At 42.6% G+C, this 21,961-nt stretch overlaps 1 protein-coding gene across 1 annotated transcript in view; it reads left to right on the forward strand.

The window, feature by feature from the left end:
• The window catches only part of LOC119658261 (cholecystokinin receptor type A), a 482,976-nt gene that overhangs the window by 430,115 nt on the left and 30,900 nt on the right, over positions 1-21,961 (forward strand). Inside the window, exon 4 of the mRNA XM_038065553.1 lies at positions 12,162-12,300. Within this exon, the coding sequence (XP_037921481.1) occupies positions 12,162-12,300 (139 nt within the window). The remainder of the gene's footprint in view (positions 1-12,161; positions 12,301-21,961) is intronic.

Consider the following 21,961-nt stretch of genomic DNA (forward strand, 5'->3'; position numbering starts at 1 on the left):
GTCACCCTCAACCCGAAATTCTGCTGGCGGCCCAACTGGATCTTGCAAAAGCATGCCCAGCATGAGGTTGAGCAAGTCCAGGTCCGGCTAATTTTTTCTTTCGTTCACTCCGACCCTGAACGTCAAATACAAAGTTGGCGCTATTAAAAACAAAAATTACATTAATTTTTTTCCATTGCGGAAAAAATTGCTATGAAAATGAGGTTTAGAGTGTTAGGGAAAAGCACAAAAAAAAAATGATTAAATTGATCAACTAAAATTTAAATATTTTTATATAAATGAATGTCGGGATGAGGACTAGGAAATTAAAAAAACTACAGTTTTTATTTTTCAGGTAGATATATATTTCGGGAGCAACTTACCCCCTTTATCAGTACAAAGCTATTAAGTTAGCTAATAGTTTTGTACTGATAAAGGGGGTAAGCTGCTCCCCAAATTTCTATCTACACTGAAAAATAAAAATTGTAATTTGACGTAAGCTACTGGTCTATCAATTTTAAGCTAGACTACAAATAAAAGACAATATCTAACCTCTTAAACACAACAAGGTTTTGCGCCAAGATCGATATCCTTAATAGCTGTCTGGTGTCCTAGCCTCCATTTACATATATCTAACCCTTAATCAATCGCTCTAAAATTTGATTATGTCGTTAGATACATTTGACACATACGCTAAATATTCCAATTTTGATCAGGTCTTTGACGCCAAAAAAGGAGAAAAACTTAGTATAAAAAGAAGCCCTTTTCTTGTTTTTCGGCGGGCATTTTAATTTTAGGCCATTTGATGGGGGATTTTATACGACTAAAAATCCTGTCTTTACTTTTTTAAAACGTTCCAATAACCCAAAATTATGCACGTCATATCAGACAAAAAACAGTGCCAAAAATTTCAATATTTAAATGGTTTAAGGTTCCAATAATATATAAGCAGGCCTGACCAGAGAGGGTTGGAAAGGGAGCGGTTCCCCCGTAGCCAGAGTTTTGTAGAGTACCCGGAATGGAAATGTTAATGGAAAACGGGAATAATAATTGAATAATTTTCTCCCCAAATCCTTCTAAGTTTCACACTTTTTACCCTTCCTTAAAAAATGAATCACTTGAAAGGTTTGAGCCCATCACGTCTCCTTATTAATCATTATATTTTGTAATGGTTTTCAGTAGTTTCTTATTAAATAGCTGCGTCAAATTTTGACTACAATACCCCAAGTTTCAGCGATCTATATTGGCTCAGTAATTGTAAATATAACTTCACATTTTTACTCCTTCTTGGGGCTGATATTTGTGACAAGGTAACCGACAGTGACCATTTCGATGTACTGTTTGCCTTCGAATTTATTACTTTTTATTCGCAAAATATTTATGATGCTGTCCTCAAAATGAAGCAAAGTAAACGGCGGGAAGCTTCAATGTTTTGAAAATGTGAGAATCTTAAATTCACCTCAACATCTACCCAGAAAAAAAAACTTTTTCCAAAGTTATCCCTTATTTCTTGTATAATGAATTCACTTTCTGAAATATCCTCTTTGCTGTTGAAAACGGGATCGCTAATACAGAACACTTTCCCAGTTTCCAACCCTTCAATAAATTTTTCTCGGTTTTCAGCCCTTCAATAAATTCACGATAACTGTGTGAATCTGAACTCAGCTCGACTACATAAACCCATTGTTTTATCTTCTATCTGGAAGCGCCAGCAAACGCGCCCCCGCGAAAAACTTTCTTTTCAAGTGCGGACTAACTTTTCAGATGTGCCCTAATTAGAACTCTTCAGTGTTACTGAGCGAAGATTTAGAAGATTGATGGCAAAATGTAACAAGTGAAATCCAACAAACGGGTGATGGTTATTGGAGATTTTCCGGAATAAATTTGAATTTTAAGGGTTATTTATTATAAATTTAAATTAACGGACCACCCGGACTGATGTATTTTGAAAATGCGAAACTTGCTGAATTCATTTTTAAGGTTTTGTGTGAAACAAAACCTTATTAGAATCGAGACGGTGTCTGTCTGTCCGTCTGTCCGTCTGTCTGTCTGTCTGTCTGTCTGTCTGTCTGTCTGTCTGTCTGTCTGTCACACCCGATTTATTCGGAAACGGCTGGACCGATTGTTACGAAAATTGGTGAGAGTATGTAATCTGGTGATCCCTTTACATGCAGTAAGTGGCGCCATCTTGTGTTAAGTTTAAGGGGGGGCTCCCCATACATGTGAATGGAGGGTGCAAATTTTTTTTTCACAGAATGTAGCCATGTGGGGTATCAAATGAAAGGTCTCAATTAGTACTTTTCGAAACTGGTGCAATATTTGATATTGGGTGAAACATGGAGGAGTGAGCGCTCAAAATATGACCCCCAAAAAGTGTAACAGGTCTCGTTCTCAGAACCTATCCAACCGAAAAATCTGAAAAAAATCACAGTGGTGCATCTCTACGAAATCTAGGCCTCAAAATATATCCGGTTCCGACATCTGCACAAATAAAGTTAATAATAGTATATTTCCACATTTTAGAAATTTACCCGGCACCCCCCTCATGTTCATCCCAGAAGTACAAAATTTGGCATGCGTGTAATGAAGAATATAATGCACAATTTGGTTAAGTTTGAAGAAAATCCAATTATTATTAACAAAGTTATAGGGGGTAAAACTTTACAATTTTTTGTGAATTTCGAGCACTCTACAACCTGCATCACGTCATCATGTGAATACCAAACCGAAATAAGTTCTTATGAATTGGGTCTCAGAGAATTATTTTGTTTTAGTTTTTTTAGTTATTTGCCAGCCAGACATGTGTGCATGTAGGTATATAATATATGCGTGCTAATGAACTTTGCGGGTAGTGCCTAATTCAAATAGATATAAGAAGTAAATCGGAAATATGGGTACGATCAATTTATATACGTGCCTATATGTGTACAATATTCGGAAATAGGCAGTTTGTTTGTTTAGGGTGAGCGTAATATCTATGGCTGTAATATGTACGTATGTCTCGTAGTTTGGAAAAATATGAAGGAGTATGTTAGATTTGTAGTTATACACGGATAGAAAAATGTGCGTTGAAATTTCTTACATAAGATGAACACAAAACCTTTATATCCGAAGCGCGAGCTTCCGGTATTCCGACTTGTTAAAATTGGCTTTGACTGAAATCAATTAAGATACACAGTCTCCGACAGGCTGTCCGATTAATATGGGGTTTCTTCCAGACTGACGGCTGCTGATTTGATATCATTAAATTCAGTGCCTGATTGAAACCAATTTATCAGCCGAAAACTATTTTCTGAACATATTTGATATAAATTTGTATTGCCATGTTGATTGATACTCATACAATGGGTACTCAATTAATTAGTTTGAAAACGGAATAATAGTGTGGTAGTGTTACTGGAACGTTTTAATCAATCAATCAATTTCATAGGGATGTGGAAGAAGGACAACGTTCAATGTTACTCATCGAGAAATCAGTAAAAGCGTCTCCTCAGTAAAATCAATTGATTCCCTCGTTATCGTAGAAATCTTAGAACCATGGTTGTAATAGTATCTGCTCTTATCAAAAGCACTTTCTTCGAGTTTGATCAAAAGATACATAAATAGATAATTTATTTGCTTTGAGTTTGTCATATAATACGAAAACAAGTTTCGGAATGACTTTTGTATTGACATAGATACAAGGAAAACTCATTAAATGCACACCCACTCAATAAGAAGAGTGGCTGAAATGTCAAAACAAAGGTGAGACTAGTAGCAGAAAAAAGCTGCAAAGCGAGATCTAAAAGCATCAATTACGGAAGGTTGTGAATTTTTTTATGGGACAAGTTTCGAAAAACGTCTCTTAAGAAGACGTGACGGGTTCAATTTTTGTAAAATTTATTTTTTTATTATTGACTTTTTACACTTTTTTTTGAACAATTACAAACCATTTTCTTCAACTTTAATTTCTATCAATAATCGAATTCATTGTCAGACGTAGCGAAACACGTTATACATGGCAAAACGGTTGTGAACACTTTTCAATTATTTCTATTCTGTCAAAAATAGTTGGCAAAGGCCTACTTCGCCACGGAAAATACCGGTGGTGGCATCCGTCAGTCGAATTAACCTACCCTGTTGCAGCACACACATTCTCGTTTTGTAAGCATGTTGTATAAATAGAAGAGAACAGTGGAAGAATACATGCTCTGGATCCTCTGGGACTCCATCGCAATTTGGACAGTCGGGTGAGGTCTCCAATTTAAACCTGTGAAGGTATTGGAGATATCCTCCATGTCCCGTGAGAAACTAGGTGAGATTATAATTAGCCTTCTTCGTCTGCAATAAGGGAGAGATTGGCTTCGCATGGTATATATTCGCCATCTCATCTGCCAAGATGTCAATCGGCATCATTCCAGAGATGACGAATGCTGCATCATCTAAGACAGTCCTGAAGGCAGAGCATACCCTCAGAACTGTCCTCCTGTAGACTGCATTCAGTTTGCTAGTGTTAACTGACATCCGCAACGCCTCGCTCCAAACTGGGGTCGTACGGACAAAATATCTTTTACGGCGCTTGGTAATGAGGACCGCTTCCGTTTTTTCTTCCGCAAGCGTCAGACTAGAGCTCTCTAACCAGCATTTGACAGCACTGATTGCCTCGCTTGAGTATAACACAGCATCTTTGAGATGCTTTGCGACAACAACCAGTGCAATGTCGTCAGCGTAACCCACCACTGTGGCTTCCTTCGGAAGGTGAAGATTAATCGTTGTACATGATGTTCCACAGTAGTGGGCCCAATAGGGAGCCCTACGGGACACCCGCGGAAACGACGTACTCCTGCGGTCCGTCATCAGTGTCGTACCAGAGCCTCCTTTCAGTTAAATAACTATCGACAATTGCGGCGAGATAGGCGGGAATACCAACCTTCGCTAGGGATTTCCGGATTAGATTCCAATTGGCCGAATTGAACGCATTTTTCACGTCCAGGGTTACTACCACGCAATATTTGCTGGTACTACCCTTTCCGTGGATTGCATCTTCGGCCAAGCCAGTAACCAATTTGATGGCATCAATGGTTGATCTGGCTTTACGGAACCCATACTGCCGATCGGAAAGGCCGCCCTGGCTCTCAACTACCGGGAGTAATCTATTATAGATTACCCGCTCTAGAATTTTCCCCACCGTGTCCAAAAGACATATGGGTCGGTATGAGGATGGTTTACCTGGAGGTTTACCAGGCTTAGGCAGAACTCCAGAGATGACGCTTCCATACCGCTGGAAATATTCCCTCGGACATGCACGCTTCGAACAACTCAGCGAACATGTCCGGCCTGGATTTCACGGCAAGCTTAAGGGCCTTATTCGGTACTCCGTCCAGACCCGGTGTTTTATTGTCTCCTATTCTACCGCAGATCTCCAGGAGCTCATCTCTGGTGACTGGCGGGATTGCCGTCACATTCAGAGGTGGTTGGAATGTGTCGGTGTTCTCCTCTTGCTGGGAGAATAACCCCTGGATGATTTTCAACAAGAGGATGGGGCACGTGATCTGCGGAGACGAACGGCCTCTAAATCGTCCCACCACGATTCCATAAGCTCTCCCCCACGGATTTACGTCCGCTTCTGTGCAGAGCTCCCTAAAGCATTTCCTCTTGCTTCGCTGGATGGCGAGCTTGAGGGTTTTGCGGGCTGCCTTGTAGGCGCACTCTTTCTGCCCTTGATCCACTGTACCTACCGCCCTCTGAGCCGCTCTTCTGGCTCGGCAGCAGGTTGATCGAAGGCCGGTCAGTTCATCATTCCACCAGTAGCTTGATCTTCTACGGGGGAATGCGCACCTCCTAGGCATGGACGCGTCACATGCTTTGGCGGTGCATTGAGCCAGATGGACAACTCTTTCCGTAGAGGCGCCTGCTATATCAGGTTGATCTAACCACACCTCTAAGAAGCTCTGCTCATCCAAAGATTTTGCAGACCAGCCTGAAATCTTTTTCGGTTTCAGGCATGATAGCTCTTTGCCCTGAGGTTCGACACATGTCTCAAAGAAAACTGCCTGGTGATCGCTGTGGGTGTAGCGTTCGCTGACGCACCAGGACATACCACGCGCCAGCGAAGGGCTGACAAAGGTCATGTGTACAACTGAGCCTGACCCCCCTTTCTGGAAGGTGTTTACAGCACCTTCGTTAACCAAAACCATGTCCATCTGCGCGAAGCTTCTACTAAACTGCGCCCCCTAGCATTTGATTCTCTGCTACCCCACTCTAGGGTCCAAGCATTGAAATCACCAGCAATCACCTTTGGACTTCGTCCCCTTGCGTCGAGAACAAAATTATCAAGCATTTGCTCGAATTCAGACAGTGTCAAACTTGGTGGGGCGTAGCAGCTGTATACATATACACCACTTATTTTGCCTGACTTGTAGTACATTGTATGGCCTGTCGACCGCAAGCCCATATCGCCGCTCCACCAGTCGAATCTGTGACCCATACGCCACCGTGACGGCTTCTGTACGGCTCACTTATGATGGCGATTTCCATCTCTGATTCGAACGTGGTCTGCTCAAGTAAATCCTGAGCGACCCTGCAATGATTGAGGTTTATTTGAATAAACCTCATTTTCTTATTGCAGTGAGCGCCTTCCTAAATTCAGGACATTTACTACTTCCGGCAATATGCCGGTTATCTTGCCCCTCTTTCACCTCGCACAATAGCCATTTGGGGTCCCTATTGCACTCCCTGGCAATATGGCCCTTCTCCCCACACCTTCTGCATCGATCGGATCGATTAATGCTGCTGGTGCATACCTTGGCAAAGTGCCCAAACATGAGGCATTTAAAGCACCTCTTTAGTGAAGTCTGTTCTCTTAAACGGCTGACAACCCATCCAATCCGAACCCTTCCGGCAGCCAACAACATCTGCGCTGCCTCCGCTGGTACTCGTATTGTGGCCGTTTGAGTACCGCCATAGGCTTTTCGTAAACTTACAACAGACTCCTCTGTAAGTTCTTCCAACTTGAATTGCTCCTTCAGACCTGTACAAATTTCTGCTTTTGATGTTATTTCATCGAGATCCTTACATTGTATGTAGATCTCATGTTTTTGGGCCCGCACTGCGGCATTCTCCCCAAGTGATTCCTTCACCCGAGTGCGAAAGTCATCAGCCTTGCCCACGCTGGATCTTTTCAGCTCGAACATGAGATCCCCTTTCTGGGTTCTTCGGATTCGATTCACATTTCCGCTCAGATCTTTTAGGTCGGGATCCGCTTTGACCTTTCTGAGTATCTCCGCGTAGGACAGATTTCCCTTACTGGAGATAACAATCGCATCTGAACGGGTTCGCAATTTTTTTCACCGAATATAGTCATGTGGGTCTCGATTAGTACTTTTTGAAGCCGGTCTTAGTTTCAAGCATTGTTAAAAAGGCGGGGAGTGGGAGCGGTGGAAAGTGATGATTTCTTTAAAGGCCCCATTCCCAGAAACTACCCAACCGAAAAATCTGAAAAAATTCATAAAGCTGCCTCTATATGGTGCCCTGGCCTCAAAATACTCTCCAAATCGACATCCGTTCAAATTAAGTTAATAATAGTATATTCCCAGATTTTTGGGAAAATTGAGTAAAACCCCCCTTAAGTTTATCCCAGAGTAATAAAAGTTGGTAGTAGTACAAAATATAATATGAAGCATATTATCCCCAAGTTTTATCAAAATTATACTACTAATAGTTACAGTTACAGTAGCTGAAAGTTGACTCTATCGTGAAAATTTACCGGAACTAAATATCAATATAACACTAAAGTGGGTAGTCAGACATACTAAATGCATATACATAACGGGCTCAATACAAATGGGATAATTCTACACTCCAATATACTCACAGAAGAAGCAAACAAAACTTTCATATCTGAAGCGCCATGACCACACCCCCACAATATAATTTACAAGCAAAAAGTTTTTTTCCTGCAAACATAAATTCCACATACATAACATGTTGTCGGTGAAATCTTGACCGAATATTCAGTTTCGTTGCGCATATAATATCCTCGTTAATTCTGATCCCAAAAAATTATTTTGAAATACTCGCATGTATTGTAATGGCCTAGTAGCTTTATAGGTACATATTTTTGTAGGCTTTTGAAGTTTCTGAACTGATATTTAGTTACCATTGTGCATCACTTTTCATAGCAGGGTCACATGCTACTTCATCATCATCAACGGCGCAACAACCGGTATCCGGCCTAGGTCTGCCTTAATAAGGAACTCCAGACATCCCGGTTTTGCGCCGAGGTCCACAAATTCGATATCGCTAAGAACCCAAGCCTCTAAGGAATACATAGATTATAGCCTTGTACAGTAAGAGCTTTGACCCCATGGTGAGACATTTCGAGCGGAACAATTTTTGTAAGCTGAAATAGGCTCTATTGGCTGACAAGTTTGTACGTCTCGGGTGGTTCTTCCCATGATGTCGATATCGTCAGCATAGGCCAGTAGGTGGGTGGACTTAAAGAGGATCGTACCTCTTGCATTTCCATGAGCATCACGAATTACTTTTTGGAGTGTCAGGTTAAAGAGGACGCATGATAGGGCATCCGCTTGTCTTAGACCGTTGTTGATGTCGAATGATCTTGAGAGTGATCCTGCTGCTTTTATCTGGTCTCGCACATTGGTCATGGTCAGCCTACTCAGTCTTATTAATTTCGTTGGGATACCGGATCCTCTCACGGCCGTGTACAGTTTTGCCCTGGCTATGCTATCATAGGCGGCTTTAAAGTGGATGAATAGATGGTGCAACTGATGTCCGTATTCCAACAGTTTCTCCATCGCTTTACGCAGAGAGAAAATCTGATCTGTTGCTGATTTGCCTGGAGTGAAGCCTCTTTGGTATGGGCCAATGATGTTCTGGGCGTATGGGGCTATCCGGCCTAGCAAGATAGTGGAGAATATCTTATAGATGGTACTCAGCAACGTGATAGCTCTATAATTGCTGCACTATGTGATATCTCCCTTTTTATGTATGAGACAGATAATGCCTCGTTGCCAATCATCAGGCATTGATTCGCTGTCCCTTACCTTGAGCACAAGTTGATGAGCCACTTGGTGTAACTGGTCGCCTCCATATTTAACCATTTCGGCTGTAATTCCATCGGCTCCTGGCGACTTATGATTTTTTAGACGATGACGGACTGTTTCTCCTAAACTTGGTGGTGGCAGCATTTGTCCGTCGTGTTCAGTTGGCAGGACCTCCAACTCGCCGATGTTCTAGTTGTTCAGTAGCTCATCAAAGTACTCAACCCATCGCTCCAATAGGCCCATTCTGTCGGAAATCAGATTTCGCTCTTCGTCTCGGCAGGATGAGCATGCTCCTTGGTTGAGCCTTTTCTAGTAATAATATCTTACTGAGATCTATTGTTTGCAGAGCACCAAGTTTTTTTGAAATAGTAATCCGCTAAAAATTATCTAATAAAAGAGGAAATGGCCACAATGATCAGCGGCGATGGCTATGATCAATTACGAGAGCAGTGCTATCTTAAGAGAGAAAGTGCCGAAAATGTGTAGCTCCTCCAGCACTTAAACAAGGCTCAGTGGACTTGCCTTTTCCTTCCGACACTTCAGCCCTTTCACGTCAGGGGTGAAATTTCCCGTGTCTTATAAATGACAATGGGAAAATCATGGGCTTTTGCTAAAAAACGTATGCGAAGCTAAAATGTAAAACCAAAAAAAAAAAACATCATGTTCCCAGGTCCGGAAAAAGTGACCCGTTTTCTTCGCTTAAAGAGGGAAAATTCCCCCATTCACTTAGAACATGTTCCATGGATTCCGCTTCCTCATTACAGGATATGATACTGAGCATATGGCCTATCAGAATGTCCACAATACTTTTACAAGTCTTCCCACTTTTCGACAGAATAAACTTTGCATTATTTTTGGATGGTTCTGACAGGAAAAGTTTGTTGTGTTTAGCAGCGTTAAGGTCCAACCCCCATATCATCTTTTTCCCAGTTGTTTACAGCAGCGTTAGTCAATGCTACAGACCCCCAATTGCTGGTTCCAGTGCGAATATGGGGGAAATTGAACCCTCTTTTGTTAAAGCATCCGAGATATAATTTCCCTTTACACGACCATGACCGGGTATCCAGAGTAGAAACAGAGTTCATCAATATCTACCTTCCTGGACGATTTTTGAAGTGATCAAAGGACTATTCAACGCTCTTAATGCAGCTTGACTATCCCTACATATTGCGATGCGCCTGCCCTTCAACCGCTTGTCAATCATTCACGTGCCCGTCCTTAGAATCAAATACACTTCAGCCTAAAAGACAGTTGTATATTCTAGGAAGGGAAAAGCCCACTTCTCATTTTTATTCGAGAGGTAGACTCCGGATCCTTTTTTGCTTTTGAGCCATCGGTGTAGAAGACGTCAGTACATCGTGACACGCATTCTTCTGGTTCTTCCCAATTTCCTCTTCGTTTCAAGATAACTTCATTTCTTCTACCAAACAGATGTATGGGGATGCAAGAATCAGAAGACGTTGCGAAAATCGGATTCAACTACAATTCTTACTTATCAGTGTAGATATATATTTCAGGAGCAACTTATCCCCTTCAGTTGCTTTAGTTTTGTACTGATGAATGGGGTAAGTTTGTCCTGAAATATATATCTACATTGATAAATAAAAATTATAGTTTGTAGGAAGCTACTAGTCTATCAATTTTAGGCTAGACTACAAATAGCAGACAATATCGAGTCTCTTACAAGTCGAAGAGTTGCAAATTGAGTAATGCATTCAGAGCTACGCCGGATGTCGGGTTCATGGCACCTGTATTACCCAAGCACACAGTTCTTTGCCATTTGTTTGCTTTTTTCAACCTTAGTCTATCACACTATGGATATGTACATAACCAAACATCGGTCTAACGATAACAGGATATATGCACATTACTATCTGAGGTCCAAGTTCCATGTCGAGACAAATGTGTGCCTACAAAGCCCGTAAACTATGAGAGCTCATTTCATCTTTACCTATACTTGTTTGTTCTAGAATAACCCCAAGACATTTCACTTGTTCGAAGTGAGGTACCCCTCATTTCTGGCAGGCAAAGACCATTCAGTGTCATCACGCATTAGCGCAACCCGGATGAAATGGCGTTCCATAACTGGTGTCCTTTGCGGTCGACATATCAACGAACGTCTCAAGGCAAAAATTTACCGCAGTGTTGTCCGCCCTGCCGCACTCTATGGTTTTGAATGTTGACCGACTATAAAAGACAATGACGGCGCTTCGCGGTAATGGAGATGAAGATACGGGGGCACAATCGATCAAGTCAGCCGACTTCGCTTCTGAGCAGGAAGAAGAAGAAAGAAGAAACCGAAGAAGAAGAGGTTTTATAATATTATAATGTATTCATGCTTTAGTTGCAAAACTTGGCAGCCAACATGGCATTGGCACCATAAATAAAATGATATTTCAAGGAAAACAGAATTCTTGGTTGATCAATAAAGTTTAAATTGTACTAGGGCACAACATATTTCAATAAATAAAACCCGCAACATAGGCAAGGTTCATTAACATAACGGATGCATCGGTAATTTTAAACATTCTTTTAATTAAAGAATTATAGTAATTAATTTATCATACATCATATGAGCCATTTCGGGATACTCCCCCATTACCATTATATATACAAGGAACCATCTGGGAATATAAAGTTGTTTTTTCCCATATTCTGAACTATTTCATCTAATTATGTAGTATATAAAAAATATGACTGATTATGGAGAAAGAACTAGTTTCAAAAAGTGATTGTTGAATAAATAAACTGTGTCTATTTGTAAATATGAAACAATTAATAGATAAAAAGATGTCTCCATTAAATTCATTCCCTAAACTGCGTCTCATTCAAAATGAAAACTTTCTTGATTGTAATTTTTACGCGACCTCGCACTCCATGAATCACTTTTCGCCTCAAAATTCAACGTTAACTTGCTCCTAATATTTCATTTTAAACTTGTAGTATAAAAGGTGATATTCCCTCCTGCTCGGAAATTCAAGTGTAATTTAATTGAGCAATTTCCTTGAATAATGGCTCTATTAGAATTGGAAATTTTGTAATTTTCTATGCCACGTACAACGTGAAGTACTATCTTGTGTTGTAAATTTCTGGATTTATGGTTATCGTTTTCATTCTATTATTTTTCCATTTTTTCAGATAATCAATTCTCTGAAGTTTACCTGAATAAAACAACACTCACTAGTTGTCGATCGACATCCATTAGAAGTTTCACCACATCGAAGTCACCACCCCCGCCATACACCCTACGGAAGCACTTTGAATCGACGCTGAGAAGGTAATTTGAGACTGTTACTGGCAAATAGTGTTTAAAGCAGGACAAAACCTGCGAGAAAATTGGTCTAAACTAAGATAAGAAAATCGACGCTGAAAACAATTTCACTCTGTCATCACTCACTGGAATGAATACCCAATTCCTATTTTAATAGTATCTAGGCACGTGAAATTTTTCAATCAAGTAAACAAAAGGATGTAGAATCTGAAAAAAAATATAGATGGTTTCTAGTCTTAGACAATATTTACTTTCCTCTGTGTATTAAACGCGTGACAACCATAATGAAATATTATTACAGTATGCAAAATTCGTATTGGAACACCTATGATTTTACAGAAAAATGGTTTATTCTACGAGAAAATTAAATGATTTTAGCACAATTATATTTCTAATTACTTGCATTTGAGTTAAGACACTTTTAACACATAAAAGTTTTTAAAATAACAAAACCGGTTTTTCATAATGGGCTATAGATCATTATTGTCGAAGCAAAATTCGTATTAGAACACTAATGGTGCGACACTGTACGCTTCCAGGAAATGCACAATTTGCACAGATTGTGATGTTTTAGTTAATGATCGGCTGTGTATCGAGTTAGAGAATAGTTTTAAGTATAAAAATTACATTTATTTTCCATAATTAGTTATACTATTCAAAATTTATCAAAATGGGTCGGAAGTCAACAGAGTTATCAAACGATGTTCGAAAATTAATCGTTAATTTGCATGAAAATGGGAAATCGTTCCGGGAAATAGCAACAATCGTTCAAAGAAGTCATACGACGGTTTACAACATAATCAAAATATACAAATCAAGCGGCAGGATCAATAAGAAATCGCATAATCCGAATCGAATGCTTCTGACTCGCAGACATCAGTCCTTTCTTCTCCGTCAAATTCGAAAGGATAATGCCGTAAGTGCTGTAAAGCTAGCTGCCCTCCTAGAGAAATATTGTGGAGTAAGTGTAACAGCTCAAACGATTCGAAATTACATTCACCGGCTTCAATTTCGGAGCAACGTAAGTGCAAGAAAACCTTTTATAAATACAGTAAATCGGAAAAAGCGAATTACATTCGCAAAAAGGTATTTAAATAAAAACTTCCGATTTTGGAAAAATGTAATTTTTACCGACGAATGTAAATTTAATGTTAAGTCGTCGGATGGTCGCATACGAATTTGGCGTGAATGAAATACTCGCCTCCATCCGAGAAATCTGAGACCAACCTTTAAACATGGGTACCGCTCATTAATGGTTTGGGGTTGTTTCGCTGCATCCGGCGTTGGAGAGCTCCACTTTATCGAAGGAAATATGAATGCCGCGCAGTATATCGACATTTTAAAAAAAAATCTGCATAAAAGTGCGAGAAACTTGGGTATTGAGGACCGCTACATATTTCAGCAAGACAATGACCCCAAGCATACCGCTTTAAATACTCGCTTGTGGTTATTGTACATTTGTAGAAAATATTTAAAAACCCCTCCTCAGAGCCCAGACATTAACCCTATTGAAAATTTGTGGTCAATTTTTAAACAGAGGTTAAGATATCATAGCATAGGAAACATAAGTGACCTTAAAACTGCATTACAGGAAGAATGGAAAAAAATTCCGAGAAACTTGACTGAAAAATTGGTGCAGTCGATGCCAAAACGACTAAGGGCTGTTATAAAGCAAAAAGGCTACCCAACTAAATATTAGATGTGTTTAAGAAAATGAATTTTTGTAATCCATTTTAGTGTTCCAATACGAATTTTGTTTTTGTTAAAGCATGAAATTATTATTATTTTTTTTTTTGTTACCAAAATTTTTAGTTATTTTTATACAATTGAATAAATATTTTGCTTTAAAATCCAAAACACATTTTAATTTTTCAAAATTCGTGCGAATTTCGAAGATTTAAGCAAAAAACTGTTAAAAACCTATGTGTTCCAATACGAATTTTGCATACTGTACGTAAATGCTGAGTTTTCTGAACTTCATCTACTAATTAATGCACAAAGCCCTGAGGCTTCTGAATGTGAAATAGTTGATCGACTTTGAAGTTGGGTAGTATAGTAAGATCCCTAGAATTCCAGAATTAGAATTCTTCTGCTTATTACCCACTCATACTCATAACTGTTCTGAATTTTCGATGCAACATCATGGGATATTTTCATGAAAACAACATAAATTATTCACACTATGGTACTTTCTTATTGCATAATATCTTCACGGTTTTTGCGTGGTTAAAATCCCGCAGGCTAGCTCTTCTCTCACTTTTTGAAGGGTATTACCTCAGTTTCCTGGATACCTATGTAAATAATTTAATTTCGAAAAAGGTTACAGGTATAAAAATTGGCTTTTGTCAGAGTTTCCGAATTAAGGGTTTGCTCACCTTCTACAGGATGGTGTAAATACAAAATCTTATTAAAATCGATTCAACGTCTGTCGGTCTATCTGTCTGTCTGTCTGTCTGTCACACCTGTTTTGCTCGAAAAAGGCTGAACTGATTGTAATGAAATTTGGTGAGAACGTGTGAAATTTGGTGAGAACTTGTGAAATTTGGTGAGTGGCGCAATTTTGTTGTTATGTTTTTCAGGTTTTTTAGGGAACATGTTCAGGTAGGATATCAAATGAAAGGGCTCAATTAGTACTTTTGGAAAAGCTTCTTACTGTTGATATTGGGCGAAAGTGAAGTGATTCGCCTATACAAAATCTAGGCCTCAAAATACATCCCGTTCCAATATCTGCATAAATAAAGTTTATAATTGTCTTCTTCTTTTTCTACAGCCTTTGTCCCGTTCACAAGCGGGGTCGGCCCGTTGTGATCAGTTTCGCCATTTGGCTCTATCGAATGCCTGATCTGGGTGCAATCTCGAGGCTTTCAAATCCCCATCCAAAAGTTTATAATTGTATTTTACCGTATTTTAGAAATTTACCTGAAAATACCCCCTTAATTTCATTTTGGAAGTATAAAATTTAGTAGCGATACAGGCGATAACATAGGACATAATTTCTGAACGCAATCCTGTCATTAACAAAATTATTGAAGGTTGAATCTCTGCATTTCACGTAAATTTATTGCACTCTAAGGCGTGTATGACGTCATCGTTATATAAAGTAAATTTATCTGAATGGTTGTGCCCAGATACCAGTCGAAATAGCTGTGAATGAGTACCTGCGTTAAATCAGGGTAATAATCTCGGGCGAGCGCAATGCGGACTGCATTGCCTCCTGTAGGATTCTGTAATCCTGTAGTGTACCGTTACGATCTTGAATGAAGTGCTCTAACACACTTCAAGGCCCTGATCTAATATGGAGTCATTTTCGTTTTTTTAGCTGTTTTTAGTTATTTGAATGTCAGCATCAATTTTTGGTGACAGGCATGTGTATGTATATGTATTTTCTAATGGAGTTTGCGGGTAGTGTTCCATAAGCTGGACGAGATTGATTAGATGGAATCTTTGTTTATTTAGGATGAACAGAATATTTACTCATCCTTATACTTTTGATATGTATTGTACATACATGTACATAAGTATCTTGTAGTTTGGCAAAATTCAAAGGTTTTATATTCTTAGCTATGTACAAATGTGCACATTGAATTGCTCACATTAGAGGAAGTGTCGAGCCTCCGGTACCTCGACTTGTTTAGAAACTATAGACAACTTGTTGTTATTGTTGTTGTTTTTTGTTTGCACCCTGGGACCTGGCAAGCTAACAGTCCATACAAGACCTGATACCACCCACGAAGCACACCAACAGAACTGATGGCAGGCACATAGCCTATGTTGCCAGAAACACAATATGGTTTATGACCCAAAACAGCCAAACACAAACTGATTAAGTTTGATTCTGTTTTTAATTAGCCGACACACTTACAAACACATAAGTGTCAAAGCTTGCCGAACAGACTAGACACGTATGGTACCATAACAGGTTTTTTTTTTTTTTTTTTTTTTTTTTTTATGGATGGAGGTGGAAATCTTAGAAAGACGCTGCTGCGCCAGGTTGCAGCAGTGTGTGGGATTCACACCCACTAAAACCACCCCCACTCTTCCGCCCCTCCCCGCGGGACCACCGTGAAGTATTACTTCGCGGGGGAGGCTCTGGTTCGCTATACCAGCTCGTCCATGTCACGTCTCCGTCGCGCCGCCTTCCGAGCTCGATCCAACTCCAGGAGTTTTGTCTGCACCACGGCTACTGCCTCATTTACCGCCATCCAGTTTTCCTCCGACTTCAACATCTCTTCCACCAGGTTGGAGGGCTCGATGTATGCCCCTAAGATGCTGTTCAACCTCCTTTTCTGCTGTAGAAATCTGGGACAATAGAACATAACGTGCTCCGGGTCCTCGAGTGTAGCACCGCATTCAGGACAGTTGGGAGACTCGTCCAACTCGAAGCGATGCAAGTACTTCCTATAGCCACCGTGTCCCGTAAGGAACTGTGTCAGGTGGTAATTCAATTCTCCGTGCTTTCGGTTGACCCATTTCCCGATGCACGGGATCAATGTATGGGTCCACCTGCCCTTGTCGGACTTATCCCATCGTTGTTGCCACTTGCCACACAACTCTCTCCTGATGGCTTTTCGGAAATCCGCATTCACCTCGGCTGGATTTGCCTTCCGTTTTTCGTAGAGCCAGTGTGCCTCGCTCGCTAGTAGATCTATAGGGATCATTCCTGCGATAACACACACTGCCTCCGTCGACGCCGTCCTAAATGCGCTGCACACCCTTAGCGCAATTGGCCGGTATGCCGAACATATCTTCCTCCGGTTGACCGCGTGGTTCAACGCTCCCGCCCAGACAGGGGCCGCGTATAGCAGGATCGACCTCACCACTCCCGCGATGAGTAGCCTGCGACTATACTTCGGCCCTCCCACGTTAGGCATCATCCTTGCAAGGGATGAGCTGGCATTTACTGCCTTTTCTCGCGCATAATCCAAGTGTCCCTTGAAACTCAGCTTGGCATCGATCATCACCCCCAGGTATTTGACAACCGATTTTGAGACGACCTCACGATTACCAACCCGGATGGTAACCGTGTTGTTCTTCCTACGGTTGGTAATGAGGACCGCCTCCGTCTTTTCGTCCGCCAGGTCCAGCTTGGCCATTCGTAACCATGACTTGATGGTATGAATGGCTTCATTTGCATAAAGCTCCACGTCCTCGGGATGCTTTGCAATTGCAATTACCGCCAGGTCGTCCGCAAAACCAATCAGCGTTGTCTCCTCCGGCACGCGAAGGCCAGGCACTCCGTCGTACATTATGTTCCACAGCAGCGGTCCCAATACAGAACCTTGAGGCACACCTGCTGTCACAATGTACTCCTTCGGCCCGTCGTCCGTCTCGTACCAGAGAAGTCTATCCGAAAAGTAACTCTCGATGAGCCGAGCCAAGTAGCTAGGAACACCCAGTTTGGCCAAAACGCCCTTAATCCAGCCCCAGTTGGCTGAGTTAAAAGCATTTTTGACGTCCAGCGTCACCAGAGCACAACATTTGCCCATGGCCATCGCATTTCGAGCCAATTCCACGACCTTTACTACTGCATCGACCGTAGAACGGGCTCGCCGAAACCCATATTGCCGCTCTGAAAGACCACCCGCAAGCTCGATGAACGGGAGCAGCCTGTTGTATATCACCCTCTCCAACATCTTCCCCATGGTGTCTAAGAGACAAATAGGGCGATATAAAGAGGGCACGCCGGGTGGTTTTCGAGGCTTCGGTAGCAAGACCAGTTTCTGCCTCTTCCACTGGGCGGGAAACACTCCTTCCGCCATGCACGATTCGAATGTGCTTGCGAACCACCTTGGTCTGGCCTTGACCGCCACCTTCAGAGCCCTGTTCGGAATTCCGTCCAATCCCGGAGCCTTGCTGTCCCCAATACGTCTGCAGATTTCCCAAAGTTCCTCTTCGGTAACATCAGGGATCGAGAAGACGTCCTGCTGAGCTGCCAGTTGGGGTTCTCTTTCGTCCTGCTCCTGCTGCGGGAAAAGAGTTGCAATTATTTGCAACAAGAGCCGTGGGCATGTCACCTGAGGTGATTTTCGCCCGCGGATCTTCTTCATTACAATTTGGTAGGCTGTACCCCACGGATTCGTATTAGCCTCCATGCAGAGCTTCTGGTAGCATTCCCGCTTGCTTCTCCGAATGGCCTTCTTAAGGTTGCTTCGCAGATCCCTGTATTCTTCCTCACGCTCCTGGTGCTCCGGCCTTCCTCTTGTCCTGTGGGAAAGGCTCCTCGCTCGGAGATAAGAGGATCTCAAGGCAGCGATCTCCGTGTTCCACCAGTAGTTTGGCCTCTTGCCGTGGTGCAAACGTCGTCGTGGCATCGTAGCGTCGCATGCTTCGGTTACACGCTGAGACAGCTGTGTGACCCTTTCCACCGCTGTTCCATCCGGATCATGGGCTCCCTCCAATGCGGCCAGGAATATCTCCTCGTCGAAAGCTCCGATAGACCAGCCAACCGCCTTAGCCTTTCCACCTCCAGAGCGTCGTTGACTGCTTCCCCTGTTCCCAATGTGGAGGAAGATGGCCTGGTGGTCACTGTGGGTGTAGTGCTCACTCACTTGCCAAGCCATCCCCCTCACCAGTGAAGTGCTAACAAATGTCAGGTCAACGATCGAACCCGACCCTCTTCCTCGAAAGGTGGGCACGCATCCAACGTTGGCCAGCACGATGTCCAGCTCCGCAAATGACTCCAACAGAATTTGACCTCTGGTGTTCGTCGATCGGCTTCCCCAGTCCAGGACCCACGCGTTGAAATCGCCCGCAATGATTTTAGGGCTGCGGTCTCTAGCATCCAACACCAGACTGTCTAACATCTCCTCATATTGTGCTAAGGTTGCACTAGGAGGAGCGTAGCAGCTGTAAATATGGACACCGTTGACCTTCGTCCTTATAAAACCGGCTGCCGGGGGGGGCATGACTTCCTGAATGGCCTGTCTTCCGCACGCCCAGATTGCGGCATTGCCAGACGCATCCACCGCCCAAGTCGCACCGCCGTAGTTTCTGTATGGCTCGCAAATAACCGCGACATCGACATTCGACTCTCGAATGGTTTGCGAGAGCAGGTCCTGAGCTGCCTCACAGTGATTGAGATTGATTTGTATCAATCTCATTTTCCTGTACGGTTCAGCTCCCTCCTATATACCGGACATCTGCTGCTTCCCGCAATATGCCGGCCGTCCACGCCCTCTTTCCCACTGCATAACATACACCGTGGATCTCCGGTGCAATCTTTGATGAGGTGGCCCTCTTCCCCACACTTCCTGCAACTCCTCGACCTATCATGCTGGCTAGTGCATGCCGCCGCAAAATGGCCGAAATCGAGGCATCTGAAGCATCTCTTAGAGAGATTTGTTCCCTGAGCCTGCACACGACCCAACCTACTCTTACCTTGCCCGCGGTAATCAACTTAATAGCTGATTCCGCCGGCAAACTAATAATAGCGGTCTGTGTGCCACCATATGCCTTCTTCATCCTTTTTATGGCACTCTGGTCTATATCGCCAAGGTTGAACTGCTGCTTTAGCGCAGCACAGATGTCCTCCCGTGAGGTGACTTCATCTAGGTCCTTGCACTCAACCACTATCTCCTGTTTCCGAGCTCTTACCTCAGCTTCCTCTCCAAGTACACTTTCAACCTTCCCGCGGAAGTTATCGGCCGACTTGTCGACGGATTTACCTAACTCCAGCATCAGATCCCCTTTCTGTGTTCGCCTAATACGGCTCACATTATCCCCCAAATCCTTCAATTGCGGGTCTGACTTCACCTTTCGGAGGATGTCGGCATAGGACATATTTCCCTTCTTGGAAATAATTATTATTTCCGGGCGGAGCTTCTTTTTGTCCTTTTTCCTCTTGTTGCTCACCTTAGTCCATTGTTCGGGCCTCCGGGCGTTGGTTTCTTCCACTTTTGTAGGTGTTGTGGCTGCAATCGTGAGATTACCGACTTTCGCGGGTACTCTCGCCGACTCCGCCTACTTTGGTGAAGAGGCTTTTTTCTTCTTCGGGGCTTGCTGTGGTCCAAGAGGCTCGCTGGTACCGTTTCTAGCCCGTTTTCCTGTCTTCCCGCCTGCTTTATCACGGGGAGGCGTCACCTGCGTTTCCCTTGTGACCTTGCCAACTGACGCTTGGGAATTCTTTTCTTCGAGTGCCCTGATATAAGACAATTTAATGCCTCTTATCAAGGCTCGAATATTTTGATGGATATTCCGCCTCTCCTTGATGAACTCACACAGTTCATTTATTCGTTCCCCAAGTGTAACGAACGCCATTCCGGTATGTTCTCGTTTGCTTTCGCGCCTTGCGCCACAAGGAATGATCTCGATTAAGGGACTATTCGTATTTCTTTCAGAGTCCCGCGACGAATCTCGACTACCAAAAAGAACCATTGTTCTCGGTGGTGATCTCCCAAGCTTCGAACTCCTCCTAAAGGGATCCGGTGTGGACCTAATTTCCAATCCACCATTATCTCTTGTAGCATTAGATGCCACAGTAGCCAAGTTTCCCACTACTGAGGCACTGCGGTCGTTGGATATCGACGGCCGGGAGCCCGCTTGCTCACTCCCAAAAACCGCCGGCACTGGGTTTCCGAAGCCCTGCACCGTAAAAAAACTACTTTTTTCCTCTTCCATATTTGGTTTAATTTCTGGGTGTCCTTCCCATCGCCAATTTTTATCCACGGGTGGGCGTTTACTTCCCACCTACCCGGCCTGCGCATAAGCATGCCCATAAACGCACATCTCCGGATGCGTGCATATGCATGCCCATGACACATTCGCCGAGCATTCCCTTATCCGCACGAAGGGACGCGCCTGATGGGAGATTTGGCAACTCCGCACAGGACCATAACAGGTATTAGTTATTAATGTTTTAGAGTTATCCATGTTTAGTCGTTACTGAGTTGATAATGCATTGTAGAATCGGGGATGCTTTAGGTCGGAGAAAGCAAGCTTCAGTATTCCTTCGAGTGAACTAAAAGGTTATCTGTATCCCCCAGCCGTACAGTCTCTAAGCCAGCCCCGAAAGTCGGTAGCAACATGACACACGAACACATAGGGGCTCCTCGGTAGTTTAAAAGTATCTGACATCGTGTGGATCAGATACTTCTCCGCGACTCTATTAACCATTGCGAACCATTGGAGCGCCGAGGATCAATAATAGATCAATGGAAGAAACAAGAAAGGAGATGACAGGAAATGCCGTGCCGCAAACAAACTGAAACTATATGCATTATAATCTGATTCTAGCCTTAAAGAAATATTAAAGGTCATCTGTGATGCAATGAGCTCAACTCAAAAAGATTTGTTCAAGGCTAAAAAACTTATTATATCATCTACACTTAAACCGTACCCGAGCATAATCCATACCCCCAAAGTTAGTTTCTCTACCCATGCAAGTGTTAAGTTTGTCGCAAAGTATGTTTCCAAACATTTTGAGGAAAACTTCGTTGTATGTGTGATTGGTTTGAAGACGATTCAGTAATTTTTCTTCGGAAACTGTAAGCGTACGCGTGTACGTGCCTTTTGACACGTTATATCGCCAAAAAGTCATCCTCCCACTCACAATAGGAGTGTTCCTGAATTGACTTCAGAACATCTCCAGGAGAGGGTTGGACCAAACTTGTGGGACTAAAGCCCAGAGCCTTACGGGCCTCTATATGGGTGAGTTCCATTAAGGATGCCC

The sequence above is a fragment of the Hermetia illucens genome, chromosome 5, assembly GCF_905115235.1.
Source record: "Hermetia illucens chromosome 5, iHerIll2.2.curated.20191125, whole genome shotgun sequence".
Taxonomy (NCBI): Eukaryota; Metazoa; Arthropoda; class Insecta; order Diptera; family Stratiomyidae; genus Hermetia; species Hermetia illucens.